The sequence below is a fragment of the Staurois parvus genome, unplaced genomic scaffold (genome assembly GCF_062004578.1).
Source record: "Staurois parvus isolate SC_StPar_1 unplaced genomic scaffold, SC_StPar_1.0 ptg001366l, whole genome shotgun sequence".
In the NCBI taxonomy this organism is placed as follows: Eukaryota; Metazoa; Chordata; class Amphibia; order Anura; family Ranidae; genus Staurois; species Staurois parvus.
The window spans coordinates 339,704-365,000 of NW_028319162.1; the positions used below are offsets into that span (position 1 = coordinate 339,704).

The 25,297-nt window shown below is 48.5% G+C and overlaps 1 protein-coding gene across 1 annotated transcript in view; it reads right to left on the reverse strand.

Annotated features, from left to right (window-relative positions):
* Positions 1–6,376: 6,376 nt before the first annotated feature.
* LOC149436376 (kalirin) overlaps positions 6,377–25,297 on the reverse strand; it is a 162,160-nt gene continuing 143,239 nt past the window's right edge. Inside the window, exon 27 of the mRNA XM_089661685.1 lies at positions 6,377–6,649. Coding sequence (XP_089517811.1) covers positions 6,377–6,649 — 273 coding nt within the window. The remainder of the gene's footprint in view (positions 6,650–25,297) is intronic.

Genomic DNA, 25,297 nt, shown 5'->3' on the forward strand with positions numbered 1-25,297 from the left:
AATCCTTCAATAAGAACAAACCCCTCTAAGTTTTATTGGTGACTACACAGCGGAGGTGGAAGTTCCCTCCTGGACCGAACATGGCGGACCGAACACGGCATAATGAAGCTCCTACATCACCCCTCCCCCCCCCACTCCAAAATCCACGACGCGTTCGCTGCAAGAGAGGTGGGTGATCCTTCTGTCCCAGATTGGAGGAAACGCCGGGAGAGGCCACGGTGGGGCTGAGCACTTCAGGATGCATTTGGATATACAGGACAGGAGATGGGGAGTGAAGGGGCTTGGCGAGGACAGGGGGGGGTCATCCCGCACCTTTCCCGGGAATCACCTCCACACTGAGTGATTGGAGGCGGATTCCACAATTGGGGTCAGATCTCGGCCACCTTCCCGATGGAGAATAGGACAGGTAAGGGGTCCTCGGATGTAGGGAGGAGGATGGGGACCACTCACTATCCATTTATTGTTCGAATTGTCCCAGTGGTGGTACTCCCATAGATCAGGGCAAGGCTGGCCACACACATGACAACCTGATTGTACAACTGATTTTGCATTCACCAGATATGTAACATAAGGGGGGGCTGATTTACCGGACGGATTGGATTGTTTCTGTGATGCAGAAATGATAAATTCGAGACGGCTTTAGACTTAGAATGTTTTTAAATGAAGATATTTTTGATACTGCGATTTGTTGTATCTCCTCCTTTTCCTGGAATAAAGACCACTCACTGCTGCTCCCTCTCCTTGTGCAGAGGGACTGGTCTGGTCTCCGCCCCCTCCTGTAGTGGGTGGAGCCTGCTGGGTCCTTCCTACAGCTCTGCTCTCTCTCCTTGTGCAGGGGGACTGGTCTGGTCTCCGCCCCCTCCTGTAGTGGGTGGAGCCTGCTGGGTCCTTCCTACAGCTCTGCTCTCTCTCCTTGTGCAGGGGGACTGGTCTGGTTTCCGCCCCCTCCTGTAGTTTACTACAGTCAGCCTGCAAAGGGTGTGGCCTGCTTGGCCCCTCCCACAACTCTGCTCTCCCTCCTTGTGCAGGGGGACTGGTCTGGTCTCCGCCCCCTCCTGTAGTGGGTGGATCCTGCTGGGTCCTTCCTACAGCTCTGCTCTCCCTGTGCAGTGCGTCTGGTCTCATCTCCAGCCCCTCCTGTAGTTTTCTGTATTGGGTGGAGCCTGCTAGGCCCCTCCCACAGCTCTGCTCTCTGCACAGGCTGTGTACAGCCCAGTGATGATGGCACTGCTACTTTTACAAGGTAATATCTGGGTTTGCAAAGGTATCTGGTGCTCACAAAGTGGATTTATATCCTTTATGGCTATTGAGGAATGTCTTTGCGGCCGGAGTTCTGCTTTAAGCTCTCAGGGCCGAGTACTGGAGGACATATTCTCTCTCTATCGTGTAACTGAGCTGTTATGAAGTGGAGGTTGGTCCGCTGACAATATCGTCCATCTATCTGGCTGTATGTGAGGGGAGTCCATTAGGTTCCTGTGGCTCCCCAGAACACTCTGTGTGCTCCCCTCCCCCCTCCAGTGTGGGACCCCAGCGCTCAGTCTCTGAGTCAGACCATCTCACCAGCCCCGGCCGACAGATGATTTTCTGCATGACTGACCCATCTGGCTGATCGCTGGGCGAGGAGATAAAACCTCTCATGAATGTAAAGTATGCGAGCGAAACTTCCAGGACGCGGCAGGTGTCACACTACGAATGCGGCGCACAGCTTCCCGCAATACGGGGGTCCCACATTCATAGAAATATCCAGAGGAAGTGAAATCAATTATCTCAAAGCAAGTTCACCAGACAGGGTCTGTCTGATGGGAAGGAATAGGCTCTCTGCAGTCTCTAATGATATTAAATACCCACAATGCCTAAACCTGGACCGAGACTGAGTGATCATGTGATCAGCCTGCCTACGACGCAGAACACTTTTTTTTGTTGTTGTAATCAATGGTGAGAAAGGTGTGTTACCTGTCATCTTGTTATAGAATATATATTCTATATACTCTGTACACATATATACTCTACACACATATTATATATATATATACAGTTGTGTTCAAAATACTAGCCGTCAGACATCACTAACCGGATCAATCACTGTTTTTGGTGGAAATGATATTTCTACATGGCAGATAATTTCCTAGCAGGTGTAGTAGAGTAATAGAAATCCAACAGACCCAACAGTCATGACATGCATGCTGCTGATTCTGTGTCATTGAATCACTCATTGAAAGGGGCGTGTTCACAATAATAGCAGTGTGGAGTTCTATTAGTGACGTCATTCATTCTTTGATAAACAGGTGGCAATGATTGCCCTTATTTAAGGAAGGAAGGCAGCAAATGTTGGACATGCTGGTTACAGTGCATTTCTCTCTAAAATTCTGAGGAAAATGGGTCGTTCCAGACATTGTTCAGAAGAACAGCGTACCTTGATTACAAAGTTGATTGGAGAGGGGAAAACATATAAAGAAGTGCAGAAAATGATCAGCTGCTCAGCTAAAATGATGGCAAATGCTTTAAAATGGCAACCAAATCCTGAAAGATGTGGAAGAAAGCGAAAAACTACCATTGGAATGGATAGAAGAATAGCCAAAATGGGGCGGACTCAGCCAACAATCAGCTCCAGGAAGATGAAAGAAGGTGTGACGTTCCCTGTGAGGACTCAGCCAACAATCAGCTCCAGGAAGATGAAAGAAGGTGTGACGTTCCCTGTGAGGACTGTTACAATTAGAAGACGCCTATGTGAAGCCAAGCTATCTGCAAGAAGTCCCCGCAAAGTCCCACTGTTGGGAAAAAGACGTGTGCTGAAGAGGTTACAATCTGCCAAAGAGCACATTGACCGGCCTAAAGAGAAATGGGGAACATTTTGTGGACTGATGAAAGTAAGATTGTTCTTTTTGGGTCTAGTGGGCGGAGACAGTTTGTCAGACGACCCCCAGACACTGAATTCAAGCCACAGTACACTGTGAAGACTGTGAAGCATGGTGGTGCAAGCATCATGATATGGGGATGTTTCTCATACTACGGTGTTGGGCCTATTTATCGCATACCAGGGATCATGGATCAGCTTGAATCCATCAGAATACTTGAAGAGGTCATGCTGCCTTATGCTGAAGAGGAAATGCCCTTGAAATGGGTGTTCCAACAAGACAACGACCCCAAACACACCAGTAAATGTGCAACATCTTGGTTCCAGACCAACAAGATGGACGTTATGGAGTGGCCAGCCCAATCTCCGGATCTTCATCCAATAGAAAACTTGTGGGGTGACATCAAAAATGCCGTTTCTGAGGCCAAACCAAGAAATAGAGAAGAACTGTGGAATGTGGTCCAATCATCCTGGGCTGGAATACCTGATCACAGGGGCCAGAAGTTGGGGGACTCCATGCAACACAGATGTACAGCAGTTCTCAGAAACAGTGCGACTACAACCAAATATTCATGAAGTCATTCAAAGGAAAGCAAAATCTTCAAACATTTCTCAGCTTATATAGTGAATGTTGGAGTTTGTAAAGAAGAATACAAACACGGCCATTTTTTTGAACCGTCTAATATTCACTTTTCTTCCATTTTTAGAGGAACAACACAAATTTGATGTATTTTTCTTCATGTTGTGATTTGGAATAGAATGTGTCGTGTTCTCAATGCATTTGTGTGGATGGAAATAAAAGGATTAGAAGGATTTGCAGCTTTATTCACTTTTCTCATCACACGGATATTATTCTGAACACAACTGTATATATATATATATACACACATACTATGTACACCTATATATACTCTTTAGACACTCTGTACTTGTACAGTACGTATATATATATATTTTACACATACTCTATAGATACTCTGCACACATATATACAGTATATATACTCAGTAGGTACTCTGCACACTCAGTATATTTCATTATACATACACACAGTTTTTCCTTTATCTTTTATTTTCTTTGGAATCATTTTGGAAGGAAAAAAAAAAAAAAAGCATTGAGGGAACTCAGCAGCCAAAACCCAGAAGCCCCGGCAATGCTGCAATGACAACATGCTAACACGGGTACACGGGTGGTCGGTCCCTTCTATGGATTATGCTGGGGGCCACATACTGTCTACCATCATGGCTGCACAGATGGAAGTGTGAGGTTTTCCAGCCATGGACAGTCCAGTGCTGGGGACCCTTTACTGGTCTGCAATGGAGAGGTCTACACACAAGTCTGCAGTGCCTGTGTGTGGTACAAACACACCGCCGTCCTCTTCTCTGAAGGATCTCTGAAGACAGCAAAGAGGAGGAAATAGTTCAGGAATTTCCAGAATTCTCCACTTTATCGCAGCAATAGGGATGGTGGGAGGAGAGCGCCACCTACTGGCCATCAGAGCTCATAGACAACCCACTGCAGCAAGACAAACTGCTGCTATAAAAAAATACTTCTGAGGGGGGATGATGAATAACTTCGGATATCCAAACACAATCACCAGGGAGAGAATTCTTATACACGGCTACTAATCACATCTGTGCCGCTACCTGGAAGTCTGCAGAACATCACATGCAATGAATGATCACAGCTCTGCCTGCTACCTGGAAGTCTGGAGAATATAACCTGCAATTAATGATCACAGCTGTGCTGCTACCTGGAAGTCTGGAGAATATAACCTGCAATTAATGATCACAGCTGTGCTGCTACCTGGAAGTCTGGAGAACATCACCTGCAATTAATGATCACAGCTCTGCCAGCTACCTGGAAGTCTGGAGAACATCACCTGCAATTAATGATCACAGCTCTGCCGGCTACCTGGAAGTCTGGAGAACATGAGTTGTTAGCACTCGGCTACCCCTATGAGAAAGATATTTAACCGTTTGCTGGCAGCTGTCCACTCCATATTAATGGCTGTGGTGGTGGTGGATGTTGGGGGTCAGCTCCATAATAATGGCTGTGATGGTGGATGTTGGGGGTCAGCTCCATATTTATGGCTGTGGTGGTGGTGGATGTTGGGGGTCAGCTCCATAATAATGGCTGTGATGGTGGATGTTGGGGGTCAGCTCCATATTTATGGCTGTGGTGGTGGATGTTGGGGGTCAGCTCCATATTTATGGCTGTGGATGTTGGGGGTCAGCTCCATATTAATGGCTGTGGTGGTGGATGTTGGGGGTCAGCTCCAAATTAATGGCTGTGGTGGTGGATGTTGGGGGTCAGCTCCATATTAATGGCTGTGGTGGTGGATGTTGGGGGTCAGCTCCATATTAATGGCTGTGGTGGTGGATGTTGGGGGTTACCCCATATTAATGGTTGTGGTGGTGTTGGTGGATGTTGGGGTCAACCCCATAATAACAGTTGTGGTAGTGGATGTTGGGGGTTAATTCCATATTAATGGCTGTGGTGGTGGTGGATGTTGGCACTCCGCTTCATATTAATGGCTTCTATGGTGGATGTTGGGGGTCAGCTCCATATTTATGGCTGTGGTGGTGGTGGATGTTGGGGGTCAGCTCCATAATAATGGCTGTGATGGTGGATGTTGGGGGTCAGCTCCATATTTATGGCTGTGGTGGTGGATGTTGGGGGTCAGCTCCATATTAATGGCTGTGGATGTTGGGGGTCAGCTCCATATTAATGGCTGTGGTGGTGGATGTTGGGGGTCAGCTCCAAATTAATGGCTGTGGTGGTGGATGTTGGGGGTCAGCTCCATATTAATGGCTGTGGTGGTGGATGTTGGGGGTCAGCTCCATATTAATGGCTGTGGTGGTGGTGGATGTTGGGGGTCAGCTCCATAATAATGGCTGTGGTGGTGGATGTTGGGGGTTACCCCATATTAATGGTTGTGGTGGTGTTGGTGGATGTTGGGGTCAACCCCATAATAACAGTTGTGGTAGTGGATGTTGGGGGTTAATTCCATATTAATGGCTGTGGTGGTGGTGGATGTTGGCACTCCGCTTCATATTAATGGCTTCTATGGTGTATGTTGGGGGTCAACCCCATATTAATGGCTGTGGTTGTGGATGTTGGGGGTCAACCCCATATTAATGGCTGTGGTGGTGGTGCAGGCTGTTGGGGGTCAGCTCCATATTAATGGCTGTGGTGGTGGGGGGGAGAATGTTGGGGGTCAGCTCCATATTCGTGGCCATGGTTTTCAAAACATAGGTCCAAACAAGCTCTTCTAGATGTTGATGGTCAGGGGTACAGACATTTGGCTACAGAGCGCACCTGTTGCTCCCACCTAGCAAATGTCCCCAGTTTTGAAGATGTAGTAATAGTTTACGAAAATAGAAATTATTTATAAAGCAACAATGTCACTTTTGTACATCAACACAACAAATATTCGTCAGAAAAAACCATTCCTCCATATTGTGCCTCAGGGGCAGATCACTTTGGGGTTCCTATTCCAGTCCACAGCAGAACACAGCGTCACCAGAACTCACAACGGCTCCTACCTTTCCCTGACGGGAAGAAGCACTCCATCTCCACGCTGCTCCGGGAGTGGGAGATGCACAGGGCACTGCTGGGCACCAGACCTTCCTGCGGAGGGCTCCGATCCGTCGTCCTCACCAAACACCACCCAGGACGATCACTCGGCTTCTCCAGAAGCTCCACCGTCTGGCCCACCTGGATGCTCAACTCATTGCTGTGGATGGCGACAAAATCTTGAAGCACCGTGGTGAGCTCACAGCCTCCCGACAGCTGCAAGAGATGAGAACGTTTGTTGATGAAATACTAAAAGAAGGTCCACCAAGAACGATGATGTTCAATCAAAAATGAGCAAAATACAAAATAATACGAAAGAAATCAATCAATCTACACATCACAGTGCAATACAAAGGATCTACAATTCTGGAGGAACTCCGTATTGACCAAATAGGACCTAACATGATGGTCACCAAGCCCATTGTGGGAATAATTCTCACATTTAATAGACAGGAAATCCATAACAATCGATCAGAACTCCAACATCCTGGCAATTATCCATTTGTGATTGATTATTGGTGTCCTGGGATCAGATGAGGCCATCAGGTGTACACCTCGCCATGTCCCCAATACATGACCATACATGACCATCCTGGACATATGTTGACTCCTAGATAAGAAACGTCGTCACAGACAAAGGATCTACAATTCTGGAGGAATTCCATAGTGACCAAATAGGACCTAACATGATGGTCACCAAGCCCACTGTTGGAATAATTCGCACCTTTAATAGACAGGAAATCCATAACTCCAGACATCAGAACTCCAACATGCAACTCCAACATCCTGGCAATTATCGATTTGTGATTGAATATTGGTGTTCTGGGATCAGTTGAGGTCATCAGGGTAATATGTAGATGTACACCTTGCCATGTCCCCATACATGACCTTCCTGAATGTATGTTGACTCCCTTAAGCAGGACAACTAATAAATGACCAAAAGCGCCAATCGCTAAAGGAAACCCCAAAAATTTGATATTCAAAGGGCTATCCTTCCATTGTGTGTATGTATTTTGGACTGGGGGGGGGGGGAGGCCGTGGAGTTCTAGAAGGAGGGTATCGAGTTCCCCATACTCAGGAGCACAACGTTCCTTACCAGTCTTCAGGCCCAGAATGCCACCCCAGCCCCATGTTTTCTTCAGCAGGGCAAGGACAGCCTTCAGTTGGTCATTGGGTCGACCTCGTAGGAAGTCCAACGGCCAAATGAAGGTGGCTTAGTGCTGATGGCTTGCAACAGGAAGTGCAGTTTGTGGCAGGATCTCCAGATAAGAAACGTTGTCACAGACAAAGGATCTACAATTCTGGAGGAACTCAATAGTGACCAAATAGGACCTAACATGATGGTCACCAAGCCCATTGTGTGATTCTCACATTTAATAGACATGAAATCCATAACAATCGATCAGAACTCCAACATCCTGGCAATTATCCTTTAGTGATTGATTATTGGTGTCCTGGGATCAGATGAGGTCATTATATGTACACCTCACCATGTCCCCATACATGACCTTCCTGGACGTATGTTGACTCCCATAAGCAGGACAACTAATAAATGACCAAAAGCGCCAATCACAAAAGGAAACCCCCAAAATTTGATATTCAAAGGGCTATCCTCCCATTGTGTGTATGTATTGGGGACTGGGGGGGCCGTGGAGTCCTAGAAGGAGGGTATCGAGCTCCCCATACTCAGGAGCACAACGTTCCTTACCAGTCTTCAGGCACAGAATGCCACCCCAGCCCATGTTTTCTTCAGCAGGGCAAGGACGGCCTTCAGTTGGTCATTGGGTTGACCTCGTGGGTCATTGGGTCGACCTCGTAGGAAGTCCAGCGGCCAAATGAAGGTGCTGATTGTAGGGCTGTGGCTTAGTGCTGATGGCCTGCAACAGGAAGTGCAGTTTGTGGCGGGATCTCCAGATAAGAAACGTTGTCACAGACAAAGGATCTACAATTCTGGAGGAACTCCATATTGACCAAATAGGACCTAACATGATGGTCACCAAGCCCATTGTGGGAATAATTCTCACATTAAATAGACAGGAAATTCAAACCAATCGATCAGAACTCCAACATCCTGGCAATTATCCATTTGTGATTATTTATTGGTTTCCTGGGATCAGATGAGGTCATTATATGTACACCTCGCCATGTCCCCATACATGACCTTCCTGGACGTATGTTGACTCCCATAAGCAGGACAACTAATAAATGACCAAAAGCGCCAATTACAAAAGGAAACCCCCAAAATTTGATATTCAAAGGGCTATCCTCCCATTGTGTGTATGTATTGGGGACTGGGGGGGCCGTGGAGTTCTAGAAGGAGGGTATCGAGCTCCCCATACTCAGGAGCACAACGTTCCTTACCAGTCTTCAGGCCCAGAATGCCACCCCAGCCCATGTTTGCTTCAGCAGAGCAAGGACAGCCTTCAGTTGGTCATTGGGTTGACCTTGTTGGTCATTGGGTCGACCTCGTTGGTCATTGGGTCGACCTCGTTGGTCATTGGGTCGACCTCGTTGGTCATTGGGTCGACCTCGTTGGTCATTGGGTCGACTTCGTAGGAAGTCCAGCGGCCAAATGAAGGTGCTGATTGCAGGGCTGTGGCTTAGCGCTGACGGCCTGCAACAGGAAGTGCAGTCTGTGGCGGGATCTCCAGATATGAAACGCCAGCACTGATTCACAAAAACAGTATACAGGGATACAAGATGGCGGCCATACTGAAAATTCGATTTGGGGCTTACATGCACTTTATTATCCCTGAATGGAAAAATATAAAAAAAAAATATAAAAACTCGCTTCGTCTCGTCCTACTGAAAGCAGCGCTTGTATGTTCATTAACATAACCGCCATCAATATCTCCCCCCCCCCCCAAATATACAATATCAGACGACCCCCATGACACGCAAAGCTTATGAGGGAGTCGTTGTTGACCTGATAACGACATAAAATGTCGCGGCTTCAAACGGCGGAACGTTCTGCGGCTCTGCGACGGGGCAATTCATGTTTTATGGTAATTACTCATCGCCGGCAGATGGAAAAATTAAAAACCGTCAAAATTTACGGGGAAAGATTAAGAGCCGAAATTAAGGAGGACTGAAATGTCCTCGAATGGAAAACTAGAAGTTATTGGGGGGGGGTGGGGGGTGGGAGGTGGGAGGGGGGATGGGGGAGGGGGGAAAGGGAAGGGGGGATGGGGGGGCAAGCCGATGTCTGCAGAACGTCTGACGGGAATTCATCATTTCTCTGCCGCACGTTTTACAGATCGGAGACGTTCTCTATCGTAGGATCCATTCCTCTGCTCCTGGCGTGTGCCGAACAACATGGCGGCTTCTATACAATGTGCCTAATGACCAGAACGCTCCCATCGCCTGCCTGGTGCTTACCGGGGCCCCTCGGGCCCCCAGCAAATGACTGACGAAGCACTTAGAATGTTCACAATGTGTCATTTAATAACAATATTCTGTTGTGACTCCAATTACATTTATAGGTAATGAGGTTTTACATACATATTGCCCAAAGTATTGGCCCCGCCCTCCCAATCATGTGATTCCAGTGCGCCAATCCCCTCCATATCATGTGATTCAGGTGTTCCAATCCCCTCCATATCATGTGATTCAGGTGTTCCAATCCCCTCCATATCATGTGATTCAGGTGTTTCATCCCCTCCCAATCATGTGATTCCAGTGCGCCAATCCCCTCCATATCATGTGATTCAGGTGTTCCAATCCCCTCCATATCATGTGATTCAGGTGTTCCAATTTCCTCCCAATCATGTGATTCAGGTGTTCCAATCCCCTCCATATGATGAGATTCAGGTGTTTCATCCCCTCCCAATCATGTGATTCCAGTGCGCCAATCCCCTCCATATCATGTGATTCAGGAATTCCAATCCCCTCCATATCACGTGATTCAAGTGTTCCAGTCCCCTCCCAATCATATGATTCCAGTGTTCCAATCCCCTCCCAATCATGTGATTCCAGTGTTCCAATCCCCTCCCAATCATGTGATTCAGGTGTTCCAATCCCCTCCATATCATGTGATTCAGGTGTTTCAATCCCCTTCATATCATGTGATTCAGGTGTTTCAATCCCCTTCATATCATGTGATTCCGGTGTTCCAATCCCCTCCCAATCATGTGATTCAGGTGTTCCAATCCCCTCCATATCATGTGATTCAGGTGTTTCAATCCCTTCAATATCATGTGATTCAGGTGTTCCAATCCCCTCCCAATCATGTGATTCAGGTGTTCCAATCCCCTCCCAATCATGTGATTCAGGTGTTCCAATCCCCTCCCAATCATGTGATTCAGGTGTTCCAATCCCCTCCATATCATGTGATTCAGGTGTTCCAATCCCTTCAATATCATGTGATTCAGGTGTTCCAATCCCCTCCATATCATGTGATTCAGGTGTTCCAATCCCCTCCCAATCATGTGATTCAGGTGCTCCAATCCCCTCCATATCATGTGATTCAGGTGTTCCAATCCCCTCCCAATCATGTGATTCAGGTGTTCCAATCTCCTCCATATCATGTGATTCAGGTGTTCCAATCCCCTCTATATCATGTGACTCAGGTGTTCCAATCCCTACGGACTAAGACTGGGGGCCATTAAAGGTCATGTGTGTGGGAAGGCCGGCGGCCCAATACTTGGGGCAATATAGTGCATTTTCTTATTTTTGTTGTATGCAGTCCTTTCTCAGGCCAGAAGGTGGTTCTGTAGTCCTCTTTTCACATGTAACATTGTATCATTTAGTAACATTTACAAAACCGAAGGAGACCTCGGAGCGGAGGAGCAGGGACACCTTCTCTTTACGATGCAGGTTTCAGTCAGACAAAGGGAGCCTAAAAGCATGCTGCTGTGCCTCTTCAGCTATCCCACGGTGCTCTGGGGATCCTTTATGTTACCATCTGCCTTTATATGTAATTAAAAACAATGACGCCTCTTCAAACCAATAGGGCCCAAAAACCAGGAGGCTGATTCGTCGGCACAACATTGACTGACAGTCCTGCGCACCATTCAGCAGAACTCATGCGAGTCGATGACTTCCTGCGCGCTCTGCTTCTGCTGCGCTAAAATCTCGGTGGTCAGTCCTGCTCAGTCCTCTCAGTGGACTACAGAACCCCTTTCCCCCCCCCCATGTCACAGAGAAGAGGAAAGCAGGGAGGGGTCCTGTAGTCCTGGGCCTACAATGCTCCTCCATAAATACATTAAGGTGCATTAGAGTGTTGTCACCTCCGCACCTAATGCAGCCGCCACATCTAAGAACCGGTGAGATGCAGCAAGATGGGGAGATGTTGGGGATTCCCGGGGACCGCCGCCACGTAACAAGCGATCTGGTGTGACTTAGGACCGGCCGCAGGTCTGAATTCGGATATTCTCACCCTATAGATGATCCTTCTGTACTTACATGGGTGGGGGGGGATCACCGCCGGCTCCCCTCCCCCATCCACACCGCTGCCCGTGTACCCCATCTTACCATCCAATCTCTATCAGATGCCGGTCCGGCCAGCAGACGATGCTGATTGCAGCCGTGTGAGACAGTGACAGATGTGAGCGTGTCTGCGGCGTGACGTCACTGATAAGAGGTTTCCATGACACGGATTAACCCTCCCCGGGCCGCGGCAATCACGCGGCGCACATACAGCGGAGGAGGCGATTCTCTGGTGTCACCCGCAGACCAGGCCGGTGATAAATCCGGATGTGTCACAAGTTGGAATTGTACCCGCCGGAGTTCATTTCCACAACAAAACGAAAATGGCATTTTAGACAAAAGACTAAAAATAAATCGAAATTTGACGTCAAAATAAATACAAAAACAAAAACTCCCATCCAGTCTCCTCACTGACAGATCAGCAGCTTCATTCTCTTTATTAATTTTGTATAAAACGAGAAAACATTTTTTTTTAATTGTGTTTAATTATTTTTTTTCATATTATTTATTATATTTATTTTATTATAATGTATGTATTTACTATATTTAGAATATTATATATAATTGATGATTTTAATTATTTTATTATAATATATTATACTTATTATGATGATTTTTATATATTCTTGTATTATAATTTATTATATTATGATTTTTTTTATTTATTGTATTATATTTATTATATTATTTATTAATATGATTTTTATTTATTCTTTTATTATAATTTATTATATCTATGATTTTAATTCATTCTTTTATTATATTATTTATTAATATGATTTTTATTTATTCTTTTATTATAATTTATTATATCTATGATTTTAATTCATTCTTTTATTATATTATTTATTAATATGATTTTTATTTATTCTTTTATTATAATTTATTATATCTATGATTTTAATTCATTCTTTTATTATATTATTTATTAATATGATTTTTATTTATTCTTTTATTATAATTTATTATATCTATGATTTTAATCCATTCTTTTATAAGAATTTATTATATTATTTATAATGATGATTATTTATTTTGATGATTTTTAGTTTATTTTTATATTTACTGTCTTATGATTTACTTTATTTTTTTATAATTATTCTATTTATTAATATGATTTCTATTTAATATGTTATTATAATATAATATATTATTTATGATGATTTTAATATATTCTTTTATAATTTATTATATAATTTATTATATGATTTGTATATATTATGTTATTACAATTTATTATATTTAATACGATTTTAATTTTTTTTACAATTTATTACATTTTTTATTATCACGGGGATCAAAGTCAGAGGACACGCCTTCTCCGCGCTCACCTGCCGGAAAACCAGAGCGACTCGCATTATCGCCGCCGGATCAGGTGACGCACTAACCCCTTCCGGGCGATCAACGCCGCCGCCGCCGCAGACATGGAAGAAAGTCGACGCCCCCAAGATGGACGATTTTATGTCCGATTTCCCTTTTCGATCTTTTGTCTGATGTAAAGCGAACCCTCGGCGCCGTTTTTTTGTGCGTTTTCCAGAAACGCTGAACAGGAGTCTCCTACGGATCGAGTTCAGATCTGTGCGTTCGTTTGGAGACGGTGCGATTTTTTGGGAAAGGGTCGGGGGCTTTTTTTCCCCCCGCAGATTTTTTTTTGGGGTTAATAGGAAAGTATGACAGAACGCATCAAAAACACGCCAGAAAGTATAAAGTCGCACTACATGAACAGAACTCTCATACTTTCCAAATAGCCAAAAACATGCGATTACGGACACATAAAGGTTCCTGCGCTACTTTGATGCGATTTGAGTGTCAGAGAGTGTAAAGTCGCATCGAAGTCGCACCACATGCACAGAACTCTCATACTTTCCTAATAGCCAAAAAAAAGCGATTTCGGACACATAAAGGTTCCTGCGCTACTTTGATGCGATTTGAGTGTCAGAGAGTGTAAAGTCGCATCGAAGTCGCACTACATGAACAGAACTCTCATACTTTCCTAATAGCCAAAAACATGCGATTTCGGACACATAAAGGTTCCTGCGCTACTTTGATGCGATTTGAGTGTCAGAGAGTGTAAAGTCGCATCGAAGTCGCACCACATGCACAGAACTCTCATACTTTCCTAGTAACCAAAACAAAGCGCAGAACGCATCAAAAACACGCCAGTGCCAGAGAATATAAAGTCGCATCGAAGTCGCACCACATAAACAGAACTCTCATACTGTCCTATTAACCAAAAAAAAATGCAGACGCGTCAAGAACACGCCAGTCCCAAAGAGTGTAAAGTCGCCTCAAAGTCGCACTACATGAACAGAACTCTCATACTTTCCTATTAACTAAAGGGGAAAAAAATGTAGTGCAACTTTGATGCGACTTTATACTTTCTGGCACTGGCGTGTTTTTGATGCATTCTGCGTTTTTTTTAAATTTTGGTTAATAGGAAAGTATGAGAGTTCGGATCATGTGATGCGACTTAGATGCAACTTTAAACTCACTGGCATTGGTGTGTTTTTGATGCGTTCTGCGTTTTGTTTTGATTAATAGGAAAGCATGAGAGTTCTTTTCATGTGATGCGACTTTGATGAGACTTTATGTTCTCTGGCTCTGCAGTGTTTTTGATGCGTTCTGCGTTTTTTTTCCCTTGGTTAATGGGAAAGTATGAGAGTTTTGTTCATGTGATGCGACTTTACACTCTCTGGCACTCAAGTAGCATGAAATTAGTGCAGGAACCTTTATATGTCCAAAATTGCATGTTTTTGGCTATTAGGAAAGTATAAGCGTTCTGTTCATGTAGTGCGACATTGATGCGACTTTACACTCTCTGGCACTGGCGTGTTTTTGATGCGTTCTGCGTTTTGTTTAATAGTAAAAGTATGAGAGTTCTGTTCATGAAGGGCGACTTTGATGCGACTTTACACTCTCTGGCACTCAAGTAGCATGAAAGTCGCATTGTAGCGCAGGAACCTTTATGTGTCCAAAGTCGCATGTTTTTGCCTATTAGAAAAGTCTGAAAGTTCTGTTCATGTGATGCGACTTTGATGCGACTTTATATTCTCTGACACTGGTGTGTTTTTTGATGCGTTCTGCGTTTTTGGTTAATAGGAAAGTATGAGAGTTCTGTTCATGTAGTGTGGCTTTGAAGCGACTTTATATTCTCTGGCTCTGCAGTGTTTTTGATGCGTTCTGCGTTTTTTTTTTGTTTGGTTCTCTGGCACTCAAGTAGCATGAAATTAGTGCAGGAACCTTTGTGTGTCCAAAATCGCATGTTTTTGGCTATTAGGTTCTGTTCATGTAGTGCGACTTCGATGCGACTTTATAGTCTCTGACACTGGCGTGTTTTTGATGCGTTCTGCGTTTTTGGTTAATAGGAAAGTATGAGAGTTCTGTTCATGTAGGGCGACTTTGATGCGACTTTACACTCTCTGGCACTCAAGTCTCATCAAAGTTGCGCAGGAACCTTTATGTGTCCAAAATCGCATGTTTTTGGCTATTAGGAAAGTAAAAGTTCTGTTCATGTAGTGCGACTTCGAAGCGACTTTACACTCTCTGGCTCTGCAGTTTTGTCAATGCGTTCTGCGTTCTGTTTTGGTTAATAGGAATGTATGAGAGTTCTGTTCATGTGATGCGACTTTGATGCGACTTTACACTCTCTGGCACTCAAGTCGCATCAAAGTCGCGCAGGAACCTTTATGTGTCCAAAGTCGCATGTTTAGGATTAAGACCGGGTTCACACTGACGCGGTGCGGGAAATGCTGCGTTTCCTGAACGGCATTGAGATGTGATTCAGGTTTGGGTACAAAAAACAAAAGGGTCCTTCACCTTTTTTGGCGCAGATGCGATGCGATTTAACGCATGGCTCAAATTGCATCACACAGAATCGCATGTCAGCCGCACAGCAATGCAATGCGATGCGATTCCTGAGCGAGTGACACGCGGTGGTGGGATCCCGGTCCTGATGTCGGGGTTCAGGCTAGAACACGGCCCCCCAACCTGCGACTCCGGACACACAAAGGTTCCTGCACTACTTTGACGCGACTTGAGTGCCGCAGAGTGTAAGTCCTATCCTATAAAACAAAATAAAAAACGCATCAAAAACGCGGGTTCAAAAAGCAAAATGCCGCAGAAAAAACGCATCAACCGCAACCCGCATAGATATGTACCTGGCCCACCGCCTGGGGAGGAAATCCTAAGCGGCAGATCCAGGGGAGGAGGAGGATGACGGGCGGCTTTGTACCGATCAGTGAACTTCCTGCTCTGGGTGTCACTCACTCTGGGTGTCACTGGGCTGCAGACAAAATTTCACGCCGCCCCCGCCGTGCACGTCTGACAACGCCTGACCCTCGGACGTGATATAAATGTCTCGGAAGTTATTTGGGAGAAGGCATCTGCGAGGAATACGAAGTTCCGGGTCCCGGATGGGGATGACTCGCTCTGGGTGTCAGTCGCTCTGGGTGTCAGTCGCTCTGTCGCTCTGGGTGTCACTCACTCTGTCGCTCTGGGTGTCACTCACTCTGTCGCTCTGGGTGTCACTCGCTCTGTCGCTCTGGGTGTCACTCGCTCTGTCGCTCTGGGTGACACTCGCTCTGTCGCTCTGGGTGACACTCGCTCTGTCGCTCTGGGTGACACTCGCTCTGTTGCTCTGGGTGACACTCGCTCTGGGTGTCACTCACTCTGGCGCTCTGAGTGTCACTCACTCTGTCGCTCTGGGTGTCAGTCGCTCTGGGTGACACTCGCTCTGGGTGTCACTCGCTCTGGGTGTCACTCACTCTGTCGCTCTGGGTGTCACTCGCTCTGTCACTCTGGGTGTCAGTTGCTCTGGGTGACACTCGCTCTGGGTGTCAGTTGCTCTGGGTGACACTCGCTCTGGGTGTCACTCGCTCTGTCGCTCTGGGTGTCACTCGCTCTGTTGCTCTGGGTGTCACTCGCTCTGTCGCTCTGGGTGTCACTCGCTCTGGGTGTCACTCGCTCTGTCACTCTGGGTGTCACTCGCTCTGTCACTCTGGGTGTCACTCGCTCTGTCGCTCTGGGTGTCACTCGCTCTGTCGCTCTGGGTGTCACTCGCTCTGTCGCTCTGGGTGACACTCGCTCTGGGTGACACTCGCTCTGTCGCTCTGGGTGTCACTCGCTCTGGGTGTCACTAGCTCTGTCGCTCTGGGTGTCACTCGCTCTGGGTGTCACTCGCTCTGTCGCTCTGGGTGTCACTCGCTCTGGGTGACACTCGCTCTGTCGCTCTGGGTATCACTCGCTCTGGGTGTCACTCGCTCTGTCGCTCTGGGTGTCACTCGCTCTGGGTGTCACTAGCTCTGTCGCTCTGGGTGTCACTCGCTCTGGGTGTCACTCGCTCTGTCGCTCTGGGTGTCACTCGCTCCGGGTGTCGGTCGCACCGGGTTTCATTGGCTCCGGGTGTCACGCACTTTGGGTGTCATTGGCTCCGGGTGTCACTCACTCCGGGTGACACTCGCTCGCTCTGGGTGTCACTCGGCTGCAGACAGACTTTCACCCCGCCCCCGCCTCGCACGCCTGACCCTTGGACGTGGTATAAATGTCTGGGAAGTTATTTGGGTGACGGAGTCTGAGAGGAATACGAAGTCCCAGGTCCCGGCTGGGGATGACTCACTGTCACGGTCATGTGAAGCGCGGGGATCGGGGAGATTCGCCTGCAGTGAATGTTTGTTGAATGTCGCTCTCAGCTTCATAAGTCCAGCGATAAATACCAGACATTTAGGGGGGGTGTAGTGGGATCAGCCCAGCGTGCTGGAAATTTTCTGTCCAATCGGCTCAGACAAACAGCATTCCAATGGAACGTAATCAGCTGCCTTGTTCTCGGTGGTGCCGGCCTGACGGGTCACTTTCTGGTATCACAGCGAGAGATCGGGTCACAGAACCGGACATACTGAAAGGTTCTGGATGGGGCTGGGCGTCGGGGGAGGGGTGCCTCTTCAGGAAGTTGGGGGGGTTTGCAGAGATAATGTGGGAGACTGGAGGGCACTACGGGGGGGGCAGGGGGAGGGCACTATGGGGGGGTAGGGGGAGGGCACTACGGGGGGCAGGGGGAGGGCACTATGTGGGGGGCAGGGGGAGGGCACTATGTGGGGGGCAGGGGGAGGGCACTATGTGGGGGGCAGGGGGAGGTCACTACGGGAGGCAGGGGGAGGGCACTATGGGGGGGGGGGGAGCAGGGGGAACTGTAGGACATTGCAATAGGGGACACTGATGGGGGAATATGGGGGTCATCTTTGCACACTGCTGGGGGCACTCTGTGACACTGACAGGGGCACTATGGGGGGCACTCTGTGATACTGCCAGGGGCACAGCTGGGGGTACTATGGGGGCACTGGAGCTTGCTATGCTGCAAGCTAGGGGCACTGCAGGGGGACTGGGAGGCACTTGTGGGGATCGGGGGGCACTGCAGGGGGACTGGGAGGCACTTGTGGGGATCGGGAGGCACTGCGGGGGGACTGGGAGGCACTTGTGGGGATCGGGAGGCACTGCGGGGGGACTGGGAGGCACTTGTGGGGATCGGGAGGCACTGCAGGGGGACTGGGAGGCACTTGTGGGGATCGGGGGGCACTGCAGGGGGACTGGGAGGCACTTGTGGGGATCGGGGGGCACTGCAGGGGGACTGGGAGGCACTTGTGGGGATCGGGGGGCACTGCAGGGGGACTGGGAGGCACTTGTGGGGATCGGGAGGCACTGCAGGGGGACTGGGAGGCACTGCAGGGGGACTGGGAGGCACTGCAGGGGGACTGGGAGGCACTGCAGGGGGACTGGGAGGCACTGCAGGGGGACTGGGAGGCACTGCAGGGGGACTGGGAGGCACTTGTGGGGGTCAATTCTCTGTCCTTTCCTGAATACTTAAAGGAGAACTCCAGACCAAAAATGAGATATAAATCCCATTAAAAGTCGCTGCAATATTCCCATCCAATCCAGGGATTTCCCCGCAGTACTTCTTTCTGCCACTAGATGTCCTCAATCTGATGGCCAGCATCATTCAACCCACTTCCTCCGAGCCCAGGTTGCCCTGGACCCACCCTCAGCCTGTGATTGGATAGGGAAAGGAGAAGCAGCACACTGATGAGCTCATCTCTCTGCTCTCTCCTCCTATCAGCGTGCGTATGTCAGCACAGGAACAGATCAGCACCCGGTGCGGCTTCTTCCTTTTTCCAGTCTGAGCTCTGCTGTGATTCCAGAGCTGCATTAGATTTCATATCTGGAGTTCTGATTTAGACTGAGATATAGAAATGCAGAGAAATGACCGGGTCATGTGATCCTTCAGAGCCAATGAAGTGACAGCTAGCAGCACGTTTCTCCGGATCGCAGCGAGGACGTTCCTACCAGTGATTGGCTGCAGCTGCTGAATATATATATTGCCCCCAGAGATGGAGGATTTCATTGGCCTGTGTGAGAAGCACAGATGGAAGCTTGCGTCGGCAGCAGAGCCTCAGGCTGTAGGTGTCTATGAGCGGTGAGGGCCGCCTTGTGGCCCCTTGTGTGTGCAGAGGATTAACCCCCGCCGCCCCTCATCACCGCAAGGAAACAATGGAACAATTATGTATCATGAGGAAACATCGTGTTCCCAGAACACCCGGCATTCACCCCGCAAATCCGGAGTTCCCAGGAAAGGGGGAAAGCAGGAGCTGCAGGTCTTCATCACAGCCCTGATACATTGTGACAATTCCATGTCATACGGAAACAATGTTCCCATAACACCCGGCATTAACCCCGCAAGGCCGGCGCTCCCAGGAATGGGGGAAAGCAGGCGCTGCATGGATACAATGTAACAATTATGTATCACGAGGAAACATCGTGTTCCCATAACACCCGGTATTAACCCCGCAAGGCTGGCGCTCCCGGGGAAAGCAGGAGCTGCAGGTCTTCATCACAGCCCTGATACATTGTGACAATTCCATATCATACGGAAACAATGTTCCCATAACACCCGGCATTCACCCCGCAAGGCCAGAGCTCCCAGGAATGGGGGAAAGCAGGAGCTGCAGGTCTTCATCATAGCCCTGATACATTGTGACAATTCCATATCATACGGAAACAATGTTCCCATAACACCCGGCATTAACCCCGCAAGGCCGGCGCTCCCAGGAATGGGGGAAAGCAGGCGCTGCATGGATACAAAGTAACAATTATGTATCACGAGGAAACATCGTGTTCCCATAACACCCGGTATTAACCCCGCAAGGCTGGCGCTCCCAGGAAAGGGGGAAAGCAGGAGCTGCAGGTCTTCATCACAGCCCTGATACATTGTGACAATTCCATATCATACGGAAACAATGTTCCCATAACACCCGGCATTAACCCCGCAAGGCCAGAGCTCCCAGGAATGGGGGAAAGCAGGTGCTGCACGGATACAATGTAACAATTATGTATCATAAGGAAACAATATTCCCATAACACCCGGCATTCACCCCGCAAATCTGGAGCTCCCAGGAATGGGGGAAAGCAGGAGCTGGTGGTCTTCATCACAGCCCTGATACATTGTGACAATTCCATATCATACGGAAACAATGTTCCCATAACACCCGGCATTAACCCCGCAAGGCCGGCGCTCCCAGGAATGGGGGAAAGCAGGCGCTGCACGGATACAATGTAACAATTATGTATCATAAGGAAACAATGTTCCCATAACACCCGGCATTAACCCCGCAAATCCGGAGCTCCCAGGAAAGGGGGAAAGCAGGAGCTGCAGGTCTTTATTACAACACCGATACATTGTAACAATTACATATCATAATGTTCCCATCACACCCGGCATTAACCCCACAAATACATTGTACAGATTGTAGTTCATAACGATTCCATTACATTCGGCATTTCCTCCGCAAGGCCGGCGCTACTGTGAATGGGGGAAGGCGAGAGCTGCACAGATACAATGTAACAACTATGTATCAAAAGGAAACAATGTTCCCATAACACCCGGCGATAACCTTGCAAGGCCGGCGCTCCCAGAAATGGGGGAAAGCAGGAGCTGCTGAACTTTATTACAACACTGATACATTGTAACAATTCCTTTCATAATGTTCACATAACACCCGGCATTAGCCCCGCAAATCCAGCGCTCCCAGAAATGGAGGAAAGCAGGAGCTGCAGGTCTTTAGTACAACACTGATACATCGTTACAATTCTGTATCATTTTGCTCCCATCACATCCGGCATTAACCCCCCGCAAGGCCAGCGCTCCCTGGAATGGGGGAAAGCAGGCGCTGCACAGATACAATGTAACAATTATGGAAAGATGATCTAACAGAACGATTCCATAACACTCGGCATTTCCTCCGCAAGGCCGGCAGGAGCTGCTGCTCTTCACAACGGATACAATGTAACAATTATGTAACAATTATGTCTCATATGGAAACATTGCCGCAAGCACATTTTTTTTTTATTATGTTACCAAAAGTAGGCGGATTCTCCCTCATTTCAGGGCAGTGGGCGGGGCCATGCAGATCACGTCAGGTGCCCACCCAGGACTGCCGGCGTAAAAAGATGGCCGAATAATCCAGAGGCGATTATTTCCAAACTGCACAGAGATGTTCCAGACTCCTCGGCCATCATCAGTGCAGGGAAACCATGGCGACTACGGAGGAGACCTGGAACCCCAGCAGGACTCATCGGGTGACATGCCAATGCCATCGCCCCATTCCACCTGTCATGGTGCCCACCCTATAGCGGGTTCAACTGTAAGTCCCATGAGGCCTTGCAAGACTCCCAGAGGCATGATGGGACATGTAGTTCCTCAACAGCTGGCGGGTCAAAGTTTGGAGACCCCCCTGCTCTATGGAATGATACCCTCATCCTGACTCCGCCCATTACCATGGCATCTGCCAACCCATCAGCCCCCATTTATCCGGAACTCCAACCAATTCCAGTGCCGTGTCCAAGTTACACCCCCGTGCCCATTTCCATCGGAACCTCAACCATTTACCACCCAATACTGACACCGACGTTATACCACCCAATACTGATACCGACGTTATACCACCCAATACTGACACCGACGTTATACCACCCAATACTGATACCGATGTTATACCACCCAATACTGATACCGACCTTTACCACCCAATACTGATACCGACGTTATACCACCCAATACTGATACCGACGTTATACCACCCAATACTGACACCGACGTTATACCACCCAATACTGATACCGACCTTTACCACCCAATACTGATACCGACGTTATACCACCCAATACTGACACCGACGTTATACCACCCAATACTGACACCGACGTTATACCACCCAATACTGACACCGACGTTATACCACCCAATACTGATACCGACCTTTACCACCCAATACTGATACCGACGTTATACCACCCAATACTGATACCGACCTTTACCACCCAATACTGACACCGACGTTATACCACCCAATACTGACACCGACGTTATACCACCCAATACTGATACCGACGTTATACCACCCAATACTGACACCGACGTTATACCACCCAATACTGACACCGACGTTATACCACCCAATACTGACACCGACGTTATACCACCCAATACTGACACCGACGTTATACCACCCAATACTGACACCGACGTTATACCACCCAATACTAACACCGACGTTATACCACCCAATACTGACACCGACGTTATACCACCCAATACTGACACCGACGTTATACCACCCAATACTGACACCGATGTTATACCACCCAATACTGACACCGAACTTATACCACCCAATACTGACACCGAACTTATACCACCCAATACTGACACCGAACTTATACCACCCAATACTGACACCGAACTTATACCACCCAATACTGACACCGACCTTATACCACCCAATACTGACACCGACGTTATACCACCCAATACTGACACCGAACTTATACCACCCAATACTGACACCGACCTTATACCACCCAATACTGACACCGACCTTATACCACCCAATACTGACACCGACGTTATACCACCCAATACTGACACCGACCTTATACCACCCAATACTGACACCGACGTTATACCACCCAATACTGACACCGACGTTATACCACCCAATACTGATACCGACGTTATACCACCCAATACTGATACCGATGTTATACCACCCAATACTGATACCGACGTTATACCACCCAATACTGACACCGACGTTATACCACCCAATACTGATACCGACGTTATACCACCCAATACTGACACCGACGTTATACCACCCAATACTGATACCGACGTTATACCACCCAATACTGACACCGACGTTATACCACCCAATACTGACACCGACGTTATACCACCCAATACTGACACCGACGTTATACCACCCAATGCCATGTAACCCTTTCCGTGCCCACTTTATATAACTCTATATATCTAGAACCCCAGCCTTATGCCACCTCGTCTCCTGGGTGCCCCCCCTAGCCATCACCATTCTCGAAAGAAAAGTAAAATCCAGCTTTCTATCAGCCGGTTCTGCTGCCATGCAGGTGTTTCGGAGCCCATTTTCTATAACTATGTATCTAGAACCCCACCCTCATGCCACCTCGTCTCCTAAGTCCCCCCCAGCCATTGCCATCCGGATTTCTATCGGCCGGTTCTGCTGCCATGCAGGCACTTTGGAGCCCATTTTCTATAACTATGTATCTAGAACCCCACCCTCATGCCGCCTCGTCTCCTAAGTCCCCCCCCCCCAGCCATCGCCATCCAGATTTCTATCAGCCGGTTCTGCTGCCATGCAGGTGTTTTGGAGCCCATTTTCTATAGAGCGTTATCCTCCTTTGGAGCCCATTTCCTCTATAGACCTAGAACCCCGAGTACAATCCTGACATCGCCCGGATCTGGTGACACGTTCAGGTTTTGCCGCTTTCGTTGCCCATTTTTTTTGCTGGACTTTAATCTTTACACGCCTACCGATGCCCATTCTCCATAGCCATGATCTTACATTCCTCCCCTCCCCCCACAGCAGGGGACACCTGAGCACAGGTGAGTGAGCAGCCGCCCCTCCCACACTCCCCCCCCCCCCCCCAGGGTGGTCGGAGATCTGCAGGATGACCCCCCCACACCATTCCCGGCTCCGTACTCACAGAAGACGCCCTGCGGACCTGCTTGACGAGCATCCACTTCTTCATGTTGTCGCGGTCTCCAGCCTCTGCCTGCACGGTGTCGGTGTCAGTCTGTAGGTGTGCCGGCAGGAGGGTCAGGCTGTGTGACAGGTGTGAGCGCAGACAGTGACAGTGTGCGGCGGATGCACGGGAGGTGGCGTGCTTGCAGCTGTGGACAGCGAATGTGTCAGTGAGTTGTGTGTCGGAGTTCAGACGGCGTGCTGATTGCAGCGTTTGCAGCCGTGCGTGTCGGGAGTTTTGTGTGCAGGAAGTGTTTGTGTTGCACGGTGTCAGGATGCAGCAGGTGACGGACGCAACGCAGTGTGCGTATGTAGTGAAGGCTGTGGGAATGCAGCACTGGTGAGGTAGGAGAGCTGCGCACGGTGTCAGGATGCAGGAGGTGCACTTTGGACAGTTGCAGCGGTTGCTTGTGTCGTGCACAGTGTGCAGTTGTAGCGGTTGCTTGTGTCGTGCGCAGTTGTAGCGGTTGCTTGTGTCGTGCACAGTGTGCAGTTGTAGCGGTTGCTTGTGTCGTGCACAGTGTGCAGTTGTAGCGGTTGCTTGTGTCATGTACAGTATGCAGATGCAGCAATTGTACGCAGTATGCGGTCACTCCTGTTGTGTGCAGTGTGTGGTCACTCCTGTTGTGTGCAGTGTGCGGTCACTCCCGTTGTGTGCAGTGTGTGGTCACTCCTGTTGTGTGCAGTGTGTGGTCACTCCTGTTGTGTGCAGTATGCGGTCACTCCTGTTGTGTGCAGTGTGCAGTAGTTGCTCCTATTGTGCGTAGTTTGTGGTTGCAGTAGTTGCTCCTGTTGTGCGCAGTGTGCAGTAGTTGCTCCTGTTGTGCGCAGTGTGCAGTAGTTGCTCCTGTTGTGCGCAGTGTGCAGTAGTTGCTCCTGTTGTGCGCAGTGTGCAGTAGTTGCTCCTGCTGTATGCAGTGTGCGTTAGTTGCTCCTGCTGTGCGCAGTGTGCAGTAGTTGCTCCTGCTGTATGCAGTGTGCGTTAGTTGCTCCTGCTGTGCGCAGTGTGCGTTAGTTGCTCCTGTTGTGCGCAGTGTGCGTTAGTTGCTCCTGTTGTGCGCAGTGTGCGTTAGTTGCTCCTGCTGTGCGCAGTGTGCGTGGTCGCTCCTGTTGTGCGCAGTAGTTGCTCCTGTTGTGCGCAGTGTGCAGTAGTTGCTCCTGCTGTGCGCAGTGTGCAGTAGTTGCTCCTGCTGTATGCAGTGTGCGTTAGTTGCTCCTGCTGTGCGCAGTGTGCGTTAGTTGCTCCTGTTGTGCGCAGTGTGCGTTAGTTGCTCCTGTTGTGCGCAGTGTGCGTTAGTTGCTCCTGCTGTGCGCAGTGTGCGTGGTCGCTCCT